Source organism: Zalophus californianus, chromosome 5 (assembly GCF_009762305.2).
Source record: "Zalophus californianus isolate mZalCal1 chromosome 5, mZalCal1.pri.v2, whole genome shotgun sequence".
NCBI classification, from domain to species: Eukaryota; Metazoa; Chordata; class Mammalia; order Carnivora; family Otariidae; genus Zalophus; species Zalophus californianus.
In genome coordinates, this window is record NC_045599.1 from 111,361,658 (window position 1) to 111,374,456 (window position 12,799).

A 12,799-nucleotide genomic window follows, 5' to 3' on the forward strand; every position below is an offset into this window, starting at 1 on the left:
CATTGCTAGACAGCAAGCAGGACGGGTGGAAGTGAGGACTCACAACCATGTCCAGGGTGGGAGGGCAGATGGAACCCACTGGACAACAGCAAAGGAGTTGTGAGCCTGCTCATTCAGAGGGCTGTGGAGGAGGCCTGCACAACTACACCGTCACATGGGGTTTATCAAGGCCTAACAGAGAAAGCCAATGTATCTTCTAGAAATTGGAGCAGTGCTCTGGAGGGGACACACGAGGTCTTGGTGGGGAGGACTTAGGCCAGGGCTAGAACCTCAAAATGAGTAGCTGGGTGAAGAAGGGCAGAGCCCTAGACCTTGGGGAGGAAAACCATTCTCTTTTGGACTGAAGATTATGGAGATTCTAAAAGACATAAAGAGAAAAATACAGGATATAAAGTTTTGAGATATGGCGTGATTTGCCCAAGGCCCACAGCTGGTTTGGTATAGAACAGGTGGCCCTTCCTGATAGCCCATGGTGAACGGGTGAATGCCAGCCTACGAGGGCATCTGGGCCCAGGTGTTGGACAACAACCCACATTTCAGTGTCTAAGGACAGACTTTAGAAGACCTCGGGCAGCCTCTGCTAGCTCTGTCTTGAGGAGAGGCACAGGAGGTCTCACCAAGTAAAGAGCAGGAACTTTCTCAAGGAGCCAGGTGGGAAAAGACAAACCTTTAGAATTTTCTTAAGATTCCTCAACAAATCTACAGGGTCCAACCAAGGAAAGTGCTTGGTTAGACTGATACAAAACTAAAAGTATATATAACGATGTCAACTCCTTAGAGGCCAGTCTCCACTCCCTACTAAAGGAAACCACACTGAATTTAGTAACCAGCTAAGTCCAGATACAAGATTAGCCCCCACAGACGAGGACTGGAAGATCAAGCCCGATCCGATCAATGCCTCCAGCAGCCCATGATCTAGCGAGTGACCAAGTAGTCACAGCTTTCTAGCATAAGTAGAGAGGAGGCTAGCCAGGGAAGGGATGTTACTGCTCTGCTGAGGAGGGAGTCATAAATTATTACTGACGTAGCCAGGGAAGATTCTAAAGAGGAGCAGCCATCTGAGCTGGATCTTAAAATTGAGCTTCAGATTTAGCACAGAGAGAAGGGCCAGCCATGCTAAGGGAAAAGCCCAAAGCAAAGGCCTAGAGGTTTTAAATATTTGGGCAATGGTAGGTAGTCCTGATATGTTGGGGTTGGAGTGTGGGAGGACTTAGGCATCCAGACTGGGGCCTGGAAATGTCCCCTGTCCACTGAGGGTTGTGAGTAATGGAGTTAGTGGCAGGGAGGCAGATCTCAGGGGCAGTACGAGGTTTGCAGTCAGACAGACCTGGCTCCACCACTCAGAAAATGCATGCTCTCAGTTATTTAACCTTTTATGCCTCAGTCTGCAAAGTGGGGATATTACCAGCACCTTCCCTCACTGGACATGAGTAGTAGAAGAGATAATATAGGTAATGTGCTTAGCGTAGTTGCCATAGTAAAGGCTCAAAAGATGTTATATATTTTATCACTACTATTAAAAAGGCAGATCTTTTTGCAGCATCCATAATCACACACTTACCTTTGTTCCATGGCCAAGATTAAAAAAAAAAAAAATCCCTCCAGCTAGGGGTAAGAAGGAGCTTAAATGTATTAACGCAGTAGTTCTCAATAGGAGAGGGGGATGATTTCCACCCCCAACCCCCCACACAAGGGTATTCTTTGGCAATGTCTAGAGACACTTTGGATTCCACAACTGGCATTTAGTGGCTAGAGACCAGAGATGTTGCTAAACATCCTACAATACACAGGACATTCTCCACAACAAAGAATTATTTACCCCCAAATGTACATAATACCAAAGTTGAGAAACTGTCCTAAGGAAACATGTGCAGGCTTTATGCAGCACTTTAGCAGCTGGGAACCTGGCCTGAGGCAAAAGTACACTTATGCCAAGAATAGTAGTTATGGCATATGGTTTTGCTCATTTACAAAAAGGCACCATTCTGGAGTTTGGGTGAGAACAAAACAATATATAAAAAGAAAAACATACCATGACTAAGTAGGATTTAATCCAGGTAAGCAAGGCCGGTTCAATATTGAAAAATCAATCAATTTAATCCACCATATCGATAAGTGAAAAAAGAAAAATTGTAAGGTCATGTCAATTGATGAAGAAAAAAAAATTGACAAAATTCACCTATTCAGGATTTTTTTTTAATCTCTCAGTACAGACATAGAGGGAAACTTCCATAAAAATCTTAAAGCTTATATTATACTTAAGGGTGAAAGACTGAATGTTCTCTCTGTAAGATCAGAGATAAGACTAGAATGTTTACTGTCACCAACTCCTTTTTTGAACATAGTTCTAGAAGTTCTAGCTATTGCAGTAAGAAAAAAATATATACAGGATGGGAAAAAAAGGAAATACAACTATCTCTATATGCAAACAACATGACTGTCTACACAGAACATCCCAAAAAATCCAGACAAAAACTCACAGAACTACTGAGTATAGACAGGCTATAGGACACAAGATTAACATGCAAAAATCAGTTGCATTTCTACAGACTACCAATGAACACATGGAAATCAAAATTAAAAACACATTACCATTTACAATTGCTTCAAAGAAAACTAAATACTTAGGTGCATATCCAACAAAACATTTACAAGATCTGATAAATGGCTAAAATAAAAAATAATGACAATACCAAATGCTGACAAGGGTGTGGAGAAACTAAGTAACTCACACATTGCTGGTAGAAATGTAAAATGGTATGGCCACTCTGGAAAATGGCTCGGAAGTTCCTTTTAAAACTAAAAATGGGCTTACATACAACTCAGCAATTGCACTCTTGGATATATATCCCATAGAAATAAAAACATTTTCATGCAGGAACTTGTACCCAAGTGAATATTCATAGCAGCTTTATCTGTAACAGCCAGACCTGGAAATGATGCAGATTTCTTTCCATGGGGGAATGGTTAAACCAACTGTGGTACATCCATACCATGGAATATGACTTTGCAATAAAAAAAGACAAACTATTAATATAGGCAACAACTTGAATGAGGGAGATTATAATATAATCTCCTATATTATAGGAGATAATATAATATCCTCCTATAATATAATATAAATAATCAAGGAAATTATACTGAGTGAAAGAAGCCTATCTCAAAAGGATACATACCATGGAATTCAATTTATATAACATTTGTGAAGTAACATAATGATAGAGATGAAGAACAGATTAGTGGTTGCCCAAGGCTAGGGATGTAGGGGGAGTGCAGGAGGTGAGTGTGTCTCTATAACGGGGCAGCATGAAGGAGTCTTGTGGTGATGGTACAGGTAAGCATCTTGACTGGGGTGGTGGAAGCTACACATATGATAAAATTGCTTACAGCTATACATGCAAACACACACACACATGTGCAAATGAGTGCATATGTGACTGGAGAAATCTGAATGAGCTCTATATATTGTGCCAATGTCAGTTTCCTGGTTTTGGTCATGTAATATAGTTATACAAGATTTTAACATTGGGGGTGACTGGAAGAAGGGTGCGCTGGACTTCCCCATACATTTCTTTGCACCTGTGAATCCATAATTACTTCAAAACAAAAAGCTTTAAAATTTTTAAGAAAGCTAAATTTTAAAATACATCACTAAAGAAGACAGACCAATGGCAAATACGTCAGGAAAAGGTGCAGGACATAACTAGTCATTAGGCAAATGCAAATTAAAACCACAAAGAAGTACTACTATATACCCATTAAGCTGGCTAAAATTTAAAAGACCATAATATGAAGTATTGGTGAGCATATGGAGCATCTGGAGTTTTTTAAACTGTTGGTAGGAATCCAAAATAGCAGAGTCACTCCGGAATAACAATTTTCCATTTCTTATAGTTATTATACACTTACCATACAAACCCACAATTCTACTCCTAGGTATTTATCTAAGAGAAATGAAAACATATGTCTCCACAAAGGTCTGTACATGAATATTTATAGCAGCTTTATTCATCATAGCGGAAAACTGGAAGCAACCCAAATGTCCAACAATTGATGAATGAATAAACAAATTATGGTTCATCCATACAATGGAATATTATTTGGCAATAAAAAGAAATAAACCTAATGATACAAGGCATGATACAGATGAATATAGAAAGCATTATGCTAAGTCAAAGAAGCCAGACACAAAGGACTCCATACTTAATGGTTGCATTTATATGACATCCTAGAAAAGGCAAAACAAGAGACAGAAAAATCATATCCGTTGTTGCCAAGGGTCAAGTGAGCATGGGGATGGAACTGACTGCAAAGGGGCACAAGGGTACTTTTTAGGGTAAAACAAACATTCCATATTTTGATTGAAATGGTAGTCAAATGCATTTGTCAAAATTCATCAAACTGTACACTTAAGAAACAGCTGAATTTTACTTGTAGATTATACTCCAATATTTTCCCCCCCAAAATGAGTGGGGGGAGGGAGACCAATGACCAAGGGTCTAGTAAAGTGCACCAGTTAAAGATACACACAGTTTCTTGCATACATCTGCAATGGGCGGAATCTGAGGAAGCAAGCCTACTTAGCAAAGAGCCCCAAGTTTAGGGTCCAAATTCAGTCCACTGTCACTCAATTTATGCCTCCAGCAGTGCAGTGGCTTACCTTGAGGGCCCTTGTTACCTGGAAGGAGAGATTATAGCCATTAAGTATAAACATGAGCAGGAACAAACATGTGAAGAGGTGAACAATCTAAAAAGTTTTGAATGCTCTCCACAAAGGAAGTGAGTGAGATATGACTATAACGAATGGATACAAAACCACAAAACAAGTAAAACTGCTTCTGAGTCTTGGTTTTCTTCAATTCGGCTAATATTTCAGAAAATGCTTCATAAGCTCTCATGCCAGGAAATTCAGAACATTCTCTCTAACCCTCGCAATAATCCCTAAAGGTGGACCTCCCTCCTGAGACTGTAACAAAGAGGAGGAGGCAGTCAGTGCCTTTGGGAAGCACTTGGGTTCTGGAATCACAGGGCTTGCTACAGTGTATATCCTAATGCTGCCACTTACTGGTCGATGACTTGGAACAGTCACTGAATCCCTGTGACCCCGAGTTCCAGAAATAATACTGGTAATCAAAAGGAGTCATAATACATTCCCTGTCTTCCTCTCTCCATAAAGTGCTATACTTCAGTAGTGTGCCTCGAGGCCTCCGCTTTTAAACGAGTCTAATTCAGTAGCCACCCAAGATTGGTTTTCAGATCACCTAAGAGGCAGCTCAGATGGTCTTGTGTTCCCTCTTAATGTGACAACAGGGGACAGGAGTCATCTCTTCCACTGTCCTGAAATCAATCTTCCCACTTCAAATATATATATATATATATATATATATATATATATATATATATATATATATATATATACACATGGAGGGGGTGGGATTTCAAGGAATTGGCCTATGTGATGGTCAGGGCTGGCAAGTCCAAGATTTATAGGGCAGGCTACCAGACTGGCAACTCTTGTACAGGAGCTGATGCTGCTGTCTTGAGGCAGAATTTCTTCTTCCAGTTCTCCTCTTAAGGCCCTTCAACTGATTGGAATGAGGCCCACCCACATTTTGCGGATAAACTTTTACTTAAAGGCAACTGATTGTAGACATCAATCACATCTACAAAATAACTTCAGAGCAACACTTAGATTAGTGTTTGATTGAATAACTAGGTTATTCAACATTATAGCCCAGCCATGTTAACACATGAAACTAACCATCATCCCTGTCAACTACGGTCATCTGATATACACAGACAGGGTTGAGAGTTCCTACTCAAGTTTTCAAGAAAAGCAGGATTGTCTAACAAAAAAACAACTACCCAGACCCTTTCTTGGGAACTCTCAATTCCATAGGTGGTTCTACTGTTTGCACTACTCCCCCGGATGAGCTCTGTGACATAAACTACAAACATTTTGACCTAGTAAGATCTAGTAAAGAGATCTGAGTGATATTTAAAAAGAAAAAAAGGCGAAAACAAAGATGCAGACTGAAACCTCTCAAAAATAAAAAATAAAACTCATTTATTGATAAAAGAAAAGTTTAACACATGATCCATTTGCAGAACCCAAGACAAATTCTTCTGTGAGCTCCTGCATGGTCTACATCTCTACACATACCATGTGAGAAATAGACATCCACGTAGGCACATACACAGGATAACATATGCGGTACTGTCTGGCTACCAAGACCTGGGGATGGTAGTTTCTCATATTCATCTTATTCACACACTCATTGACATGGTTTACAAGAGAGTTATATAATTTATTGTTCACTAAAACAAAACAGCTTCCCCAGCATCACCTTGATTTAAACAAAAGAACACGGCTTAAAACAGGCACCCTCTGCCTTCATCCCCCACTCCCCACTCTGGTAACCACATATCAGCACCATTTATATCCCCTGGCCTGAGAATGGCCCAGTGGTACAAAGAACAGGGAAGAAATATCACAAGCTGATGCTGTCAGAGCAAATAGCATTGCAAACAGCAGGACTAATTAAATTGTCTAAAAGTGTTGACCATGATTTTCAAAGACAAACCACACCCTCTCCTTTTCCCCTAATGGTCTTGGAGATTTGTAATGTACTTTGGAAAATTTAATTCTAAGGCAGACTTGGGAGCCGACTCCCTAATCATGTCATGCCACTGACACTTTGTGTCTCTGCTGTCAGGAAGTAGCTTCGCATTCCGATCAGGGCTGATGCTGGGGCCCGCCTTAACATCTAATCAGCTATGAAATAAAACCCACTGATATGGACCCGTTGGCTGTGAGTAATGAGTGAATAGAGAGAGCTGTAAACAGACATAAAGTGAGATTTTGCACTTCCAAAAAACATGAGGTGAATATGTAGTGTTAAACAGAGATGATATTCTATAATTTAGGAAGGGAGACATCTGAGAAGAAAAAAGTAAGCTAGGAGAACAGGGAAGAGGGACAGATTTCCTAAGGTTCCTTCCTGGGATCATCGCTTTAAGACAAATGAAAAAAATGGCAAATTGTACCTTTCATGGGGGTGGAGTAAGTAGTGAGCACCAGCCAATGAATTTGGCTGGAGAGGTGAGTGACAGAAAGGGAGGGCATGAGCGGCAGGTTCTGAGCTAAGAGCCGCCACACATTCACATACATCTGGCCAGGGTTTGTGCAGCTGAAGAGCTCCTGGCAGCCAGAGAGCAGCACAGTATAAATAATGACACGTGTGAATGGTGACAACTTCTAGGAAAATTAAACAGAAAACACCAGATCATGCTCTCCCCAGCAAATACCTGCATGTAAGGGGAGGTACACTGCCAGCAGAGAGGTGGACACCTCCCGACAGCAGCATTTACAGGAGGGGGCTCGGAGAAGCTACCTCAGAGCTCATGGAAGTCTGAGGCTGCACTGGAGAGCCTGGGGGAGGGACTCAGCGCCTGACAGTAGTGGGCCAGAAAGCTGCACGTTTTGCCTGTGGCCCCACAGATGCAGCCTCCCACGGCAGAGCGCCTCGCTCTGTTGCTCCTTGACCAGACTTCTGCTCGTGCTGGGCCTTCCTACCAGGCACCAGGGCGGGGGCACGGGGAGAACCCAGGCAGCTGGTTCCTAAAGAGCCCTGGGAAGAAACCAGGGCGGACTCCCTGACTGAAGAAGCTCGTGGGCAGAAGAGTAAGCTTCCCTGAGCTGGCCCAGAGGGCTGCTTCCAGGAAAAGAGAAAGGGCTTCCTCTTACTTCCGTCTTCTGGCTGGCCCTTTACTTGAACCAAGTGCACAACCGGAAAGGCCCACCAACAGGATCCACTCTGCCTAGGTCTTCTGAAGCAGCAGGAGCACAAGAAAAAGACAAACAGGGAGAGGGCCATGCCAAATTAGCTTCCAGAAGCCCCAAAGCTAGTGCCATCTCTCCTACACACCACATTTTCTGGGCCAGGGACCCTGTATCAATAATTGGCATTTTGCAAAATGCACTGTTTTGTACTGCCCAGTCCTCAGATCCAGTCTTACAACCCACCTGGACAGGACAGGCTCTAGCAGCTCCCCAAGTCACAGAAGCTGGACACACATCTGATCCTTCTCCTGGCGCATGCCTTCTCACTGTAAACAACTCTCAGGACTGCCGTGGAAAGACAGCTGGAGCCTGGGGCTTGCACAGAGAAGAGGACAATCCTTGAACCCACTTTGGTAACTTCTAGGCCTGAGGCTTCACAGGGCAGGGCCACTGCCACCTCCAGTTAGAGCCTTGGTCATATAAGCACCTGCTGGTAACCGCAGAAAGGGTAGGTGAAAAGTACCATGCTTCTGAGGGAGACCTAGTCACAACTGATCATATCTCTCTAACTTAATAAATTATGAGTAGGTTGGGAGTCACTGCAATGAGAATGTGGTTTTGGGAAAGAAGAGAAAGAAAAAGATAGGGCTAGGGTGTGTGTGTGGTAGGTTACGAGCTTTGGTGAAACACCGAAGAACAAGACCCCTGATGAAGTTGTGCGGCTCTCTAATTTGCAGGGTGAACTGCATCTCTCAGGAAGGAAGAGCTTGGGGACAGGAGAGGAGGACAGCATGCCCCTATTCCATGTGCATGAACACACACACACACACACACACACACACACACACACACACACACACAGCTCAGGAGATGGAGAGCTAGTGAATGCCCTCCTGAAATAGTTCTCACACCAAGAGGGGAGAAGAGGCAGCCAAAACCAAGGCAATGCACCTTTCTCTGCTTTCGCTGCAGTTTGTTCCCAAATCTGAAGGCTGACCTTGAGGTGAGCCACCCCTGAGGCTATTTCTTACACTCAGGGAGGCATGCAGGGGAGGGAGGGGTCACAATTAGTGTTTAGAACACAGGGGACCGAAGTCCCCACCAAGTGGTTCCCTTTAGAAGTCTAGGTCGTGGAGGCAGCTCGGGGCAAGGCACTGCTGCTGCCCTGGCCTCGTTGATTGTAAACAACCAAGCACCACACAGTGTCAGACCAGCTGCTTCTTAAATCTATGAACACACTCTCTGTGCACACTGGCCTCATCTTCCCACCCACGGCAAAGTGTGGGTGTCTTCCCGAAATGCTGGCAACTGAATGCTACTGTGCCCTGTGCCTATCAGGGGCTGAGGCTGGAAAACAGGCCCGAATGCACAAAGTGACCCATTTCATAAGCCCCCCATGGACAGAAGCACGTCCCACTCAGCCATCCTCTCCTCAGCCTTGTGCACTGGCAAACATATCCTGAGTCCTTCATATCTTCTCAATATGAAATCAGGCTGGTCAGTGGGAGGTAAAGTGCATGCCTCCCCACAGAGGTACACACTTAGGTGATCCTGATTAAAACCTTTGGGGTACTCAGCCAAGAATGCTGAGGACCTAAGCACACATTTCCTGGAGCAAGTTTCTTTTCAGCAGGAGAAGCCTAGTAAAAGTTTACTGAGGAAGGAACAATTCATAATAACCCCAGATCTAGAGACAGAGTCTAAAAACAAAAGCTAATTTTAAATAAAATATATATATTTTCAATTTAGGCAGCACTTGATATCTTTCAGAAGCTAAAGCAACTAAGAATACAACATTGTGACCCACGCGAGGAATTCAGAAAAGGTGTTGCCGAGGGTCACAAGCCAGAGAGAATAAAGATTAAAAGCTGCAGCTTTGGGGGCTGGTTTTAAACTACTAGGTAGGTCTAAACATCTCCTGGAGACTTGAATAGGTAGGAGGATACTGAGGTAAAATATTTGGGAGAGGTCTGAGAAAGAGATAGGTCCAGCCTTATAAGGAGAGGGGGTTCCTACTCATTTAATCCAGGCCTGGGCCTGGAAAGGAGAAAACATGAGGTGGGGGATGCTAAGGTTTTTAAATAAAGTGAGCTGTGCAACAGGAATAATTTGGGTAAGATGGATCAGAAGAAGGGGGGCAGGTAAGGGAGACATGATGGAAAAAAGTTGAAAAGTTCTGGGTTAAATTAAGTACAAATGAACAGGGATGGCACAGCCACTAAGAGGGACCTCTGCATATCTGCTACCCACTCTTCCCGCCCTCAGCCCCACCTGGTCCAGGGTACCGAGGTATCAGGTAGAGGGGTTCCCCGACAGCAATCCTGCCTCTCCCCAGAGCCTGAACCCTACCTGAGGCTCTGGGGCCAGGTGCTGGGGAACACACAGGGGTGGGGTAGGCAGCTGCAGGGAATGCACCCAGATCGCTATACAAAGGCACCGGGGGAGTTGATGAAGATGGGAGCACTGCTTGGCTGGATCAGTTCATAGAGGGCCTCATACGTCCCCACCACAAAGCCCACGAAGCCCAGGATGCTGATCAGGGCGTCCTTGGCGATGGTGAGGGGGCTCATGCCCTCCGAGTAGTAGGTGGTGATCTCCAGGAGGGGCGGGATGATGAGGGCCAGGGCACTGCTGCTCACGGACCCCACCAGGGAGATGACCAGGTCCAGGCGGGGAATGAGGATGGCCAAGATGCCTGCAGGAGAGAGGACATGTCTGTTCAAGACTGCCCAGAGCTGGAAGAGACCTCCTCACTGTTGAACAAATTTAGCTAAAGCGTTCTTCATCTTGAATGGAGAGCTCTGCAGGAACTCAGACATTATCCAGTCCAATCTCTCATTCCACAGATGAGAAAACAAATGCCCACAGGTGTGGAACAACCTGGTCTCACTGCAAGGTTGGCAGAACTGGGACTGGAACCCAGATCTCCTGGCTTTCAGCTTTTTCTGCTACAGGACATGATTTCCATCTTTCTGAAGCAAATGAACAAAATTACATTCCAGGGCAATCTGGTCCCTACCAGGGGAGAGAGGCTGGAGCAGAAAGGGAGGTGGACTATTTCTGAGCGACTGGTCATTTTCGTACCACTGAGGGTACCTCCGTCACAAACATCTCTACTTAACTGACAAGGAACAAAACAGGGGGGAAAAGCCGTCCTTCTGGAACAATATCATGGATAAACCCCATTTCACAGAGCATTTTCCTACAGGGCAAGTAGAAGCAGTTCAGGGTGCAGGCTGACCTGAGGAGCCAGGCCCCACACAATGACTACATGCCTGTGCCAGGACAAGTGAGCAGCTCCCACACCTGAAATGTAGTCCCGGACATATGAGAGGGACATGGAAGTGACACAGAATGGCGGGCTGCATTAGGAAATCCCGTCAGCTTCCACACCCCGGCCCCAAGTGCCCTGCTGTCCAACTACCGGGAGGAGGCTCCACTGACTGCACTTACTCCAATGCCCACTGGTCCCATCATGCCCGTCGGACTCAGCCTTCCACCGGGGGTGCGGAATGAAGGCCAATGTTTCACCAGTTGATGGAGGATTATGGGCTCTGGAATTAGGCTCTTGTCTCCGAATCCTGGCTCTGCCTGAGTGACTCTGGGGGAAGTTACACCTCCCTTTTATTCCCTGGTTTTCTTGTTGGCAAAATGAGGATACAAATGACTCCTGAGTCACAGAGAGATCAAGATGATGAAATGAGCTGACACAGGCACTTACCACAAGGTCTGGCATACAACAGGCTCCTAATACAGTTCATATAATCATTGCTAGTATATATATTGCCACCCACGAAAAGTGCATCATTAACTCATTAGTAATCAAATGTATTTTGACGAACTGTCTTCCCCAAAGGCTCCAACTGGAGGTCCTCAGCATTGAGACTGGGATCCAGAGCACATCCCTGACCTCACTGATTCCCATCAGTTACATCTTCTATGGGGGCTTCCATTCCAGCTCCATTTCATAAAGCAATGTAGCCAAGTCGTTCTGAGGAAGGCACCACAGTGATGAGATTGCCAGAACACCTCAGTCCAATGGTGCCAATCTTCCCTCAGGTCAATTTTACTCCTCTGATGGACTGTCTGCATTGATCACTGCTTCTTTGGCTGAGCTACAGATAAAGGGACTGGGTTGCATTTAGAAGCCAGGTTTTGTTGTTGTTGTTTTTAACTTTAAAAATAAAAAAAAATTTAAATTTTATTTTATTATGTTATGTTAGTCGAAGCCAGGTTTTATGAGAAGCACTTGCTTTTAAACTGGAAGAGCACTCCCTGCAGTAAGAGGAGAGGCATGTGGGTCCAAGACTTACCAGGGGAGGGACAGATTCATCGCCTGTCTCACATTTATTCTGAAGCTATGTCAACTAAAATGAATTCAGTTCCTCATTCACACTGGCCACCTTTCAAGGATTTAACAGCTACCTATGCCTAACGGCTACCATCCTGGACAGCACAGACCCAGAGCACTTCCATCACGGCAGGACATCTAGTGTCTGGTAGACGGCACTGTGAGGCAGCCCCTCGCTGGCTGAATCTGCCTCAGGTCCATGGATATATAACTTTACAACATTATTATTGTCCCCAGAGGGGTTAAATGATAGAACGTGACAGACCTGAGACTAGAATCCAAGACCTCAAGCCCCTGGTACAGTCACATCACAGAGCTGACGATTAAGAAAATGCAGAATGATACCCGTAGGAGGGAGAAGAGGGGAGCTGGCTGATCAGCAGAAACAGCCTGTCTGTGAAGAACGGGAGGAGTCAGATGGTGGGTTAACACTCACAGGGATACACTGCAATCGTTTAGCAGAGAATTGGTATACAATCAGCCCTGACCTCTCTCTGCTCTGTAAAGGAAGTAAGGCAAGGGTTTTGAAGCCTAATGACAAAAGGGAATACAAAGATATTGAGTCTCAGATCTGCCTCTGCCACGGTTTTACAGCCCCAGGGGCAATGCTTTCCTCTTTCCTTATTCTAGTGTCCAACCATAATGGCAAGTATCCATTAATACCT

The 12,799-nt window shown here is 44.6% G+C and overlaps 1 protein-coding gene across 8 annotated transcripts in view; it reads right to left on the reverse strand.

Moving 5' to 3' along the window:
- The window catches only part of SLC36A1 (solute carrier family 36 member 1), a 252,623-nt gene that overhangs the window by 200,225 nt on the left and 39,599 nt on the right, over nt 1-12,799 (reverse strand). For 3 of the 8 annotated variants that reach the window (XM_027605687.2, XM_027605689.2, XM_027605688.2), the window contains exon 11: nt 6,044-10,478. The exons of 4 other annotated variants lie outside the window; for them this stretch is intronic. In XM_027605687.2, coding sequence (XP_027461488.1) covers nt 10,207-10,478 — 272 coding nt within the window. In that variant the 3' untranslated portion in view covers nt 6,044-10,206. Of the gene's footprint in view, nt 1-4,003; nt 4,679-6,043; nt 10,479-12,799 lie in introns of those variants that run through there. One more of the 8 variants, XM_027605691.2, reaches the window with a different exon arrangement.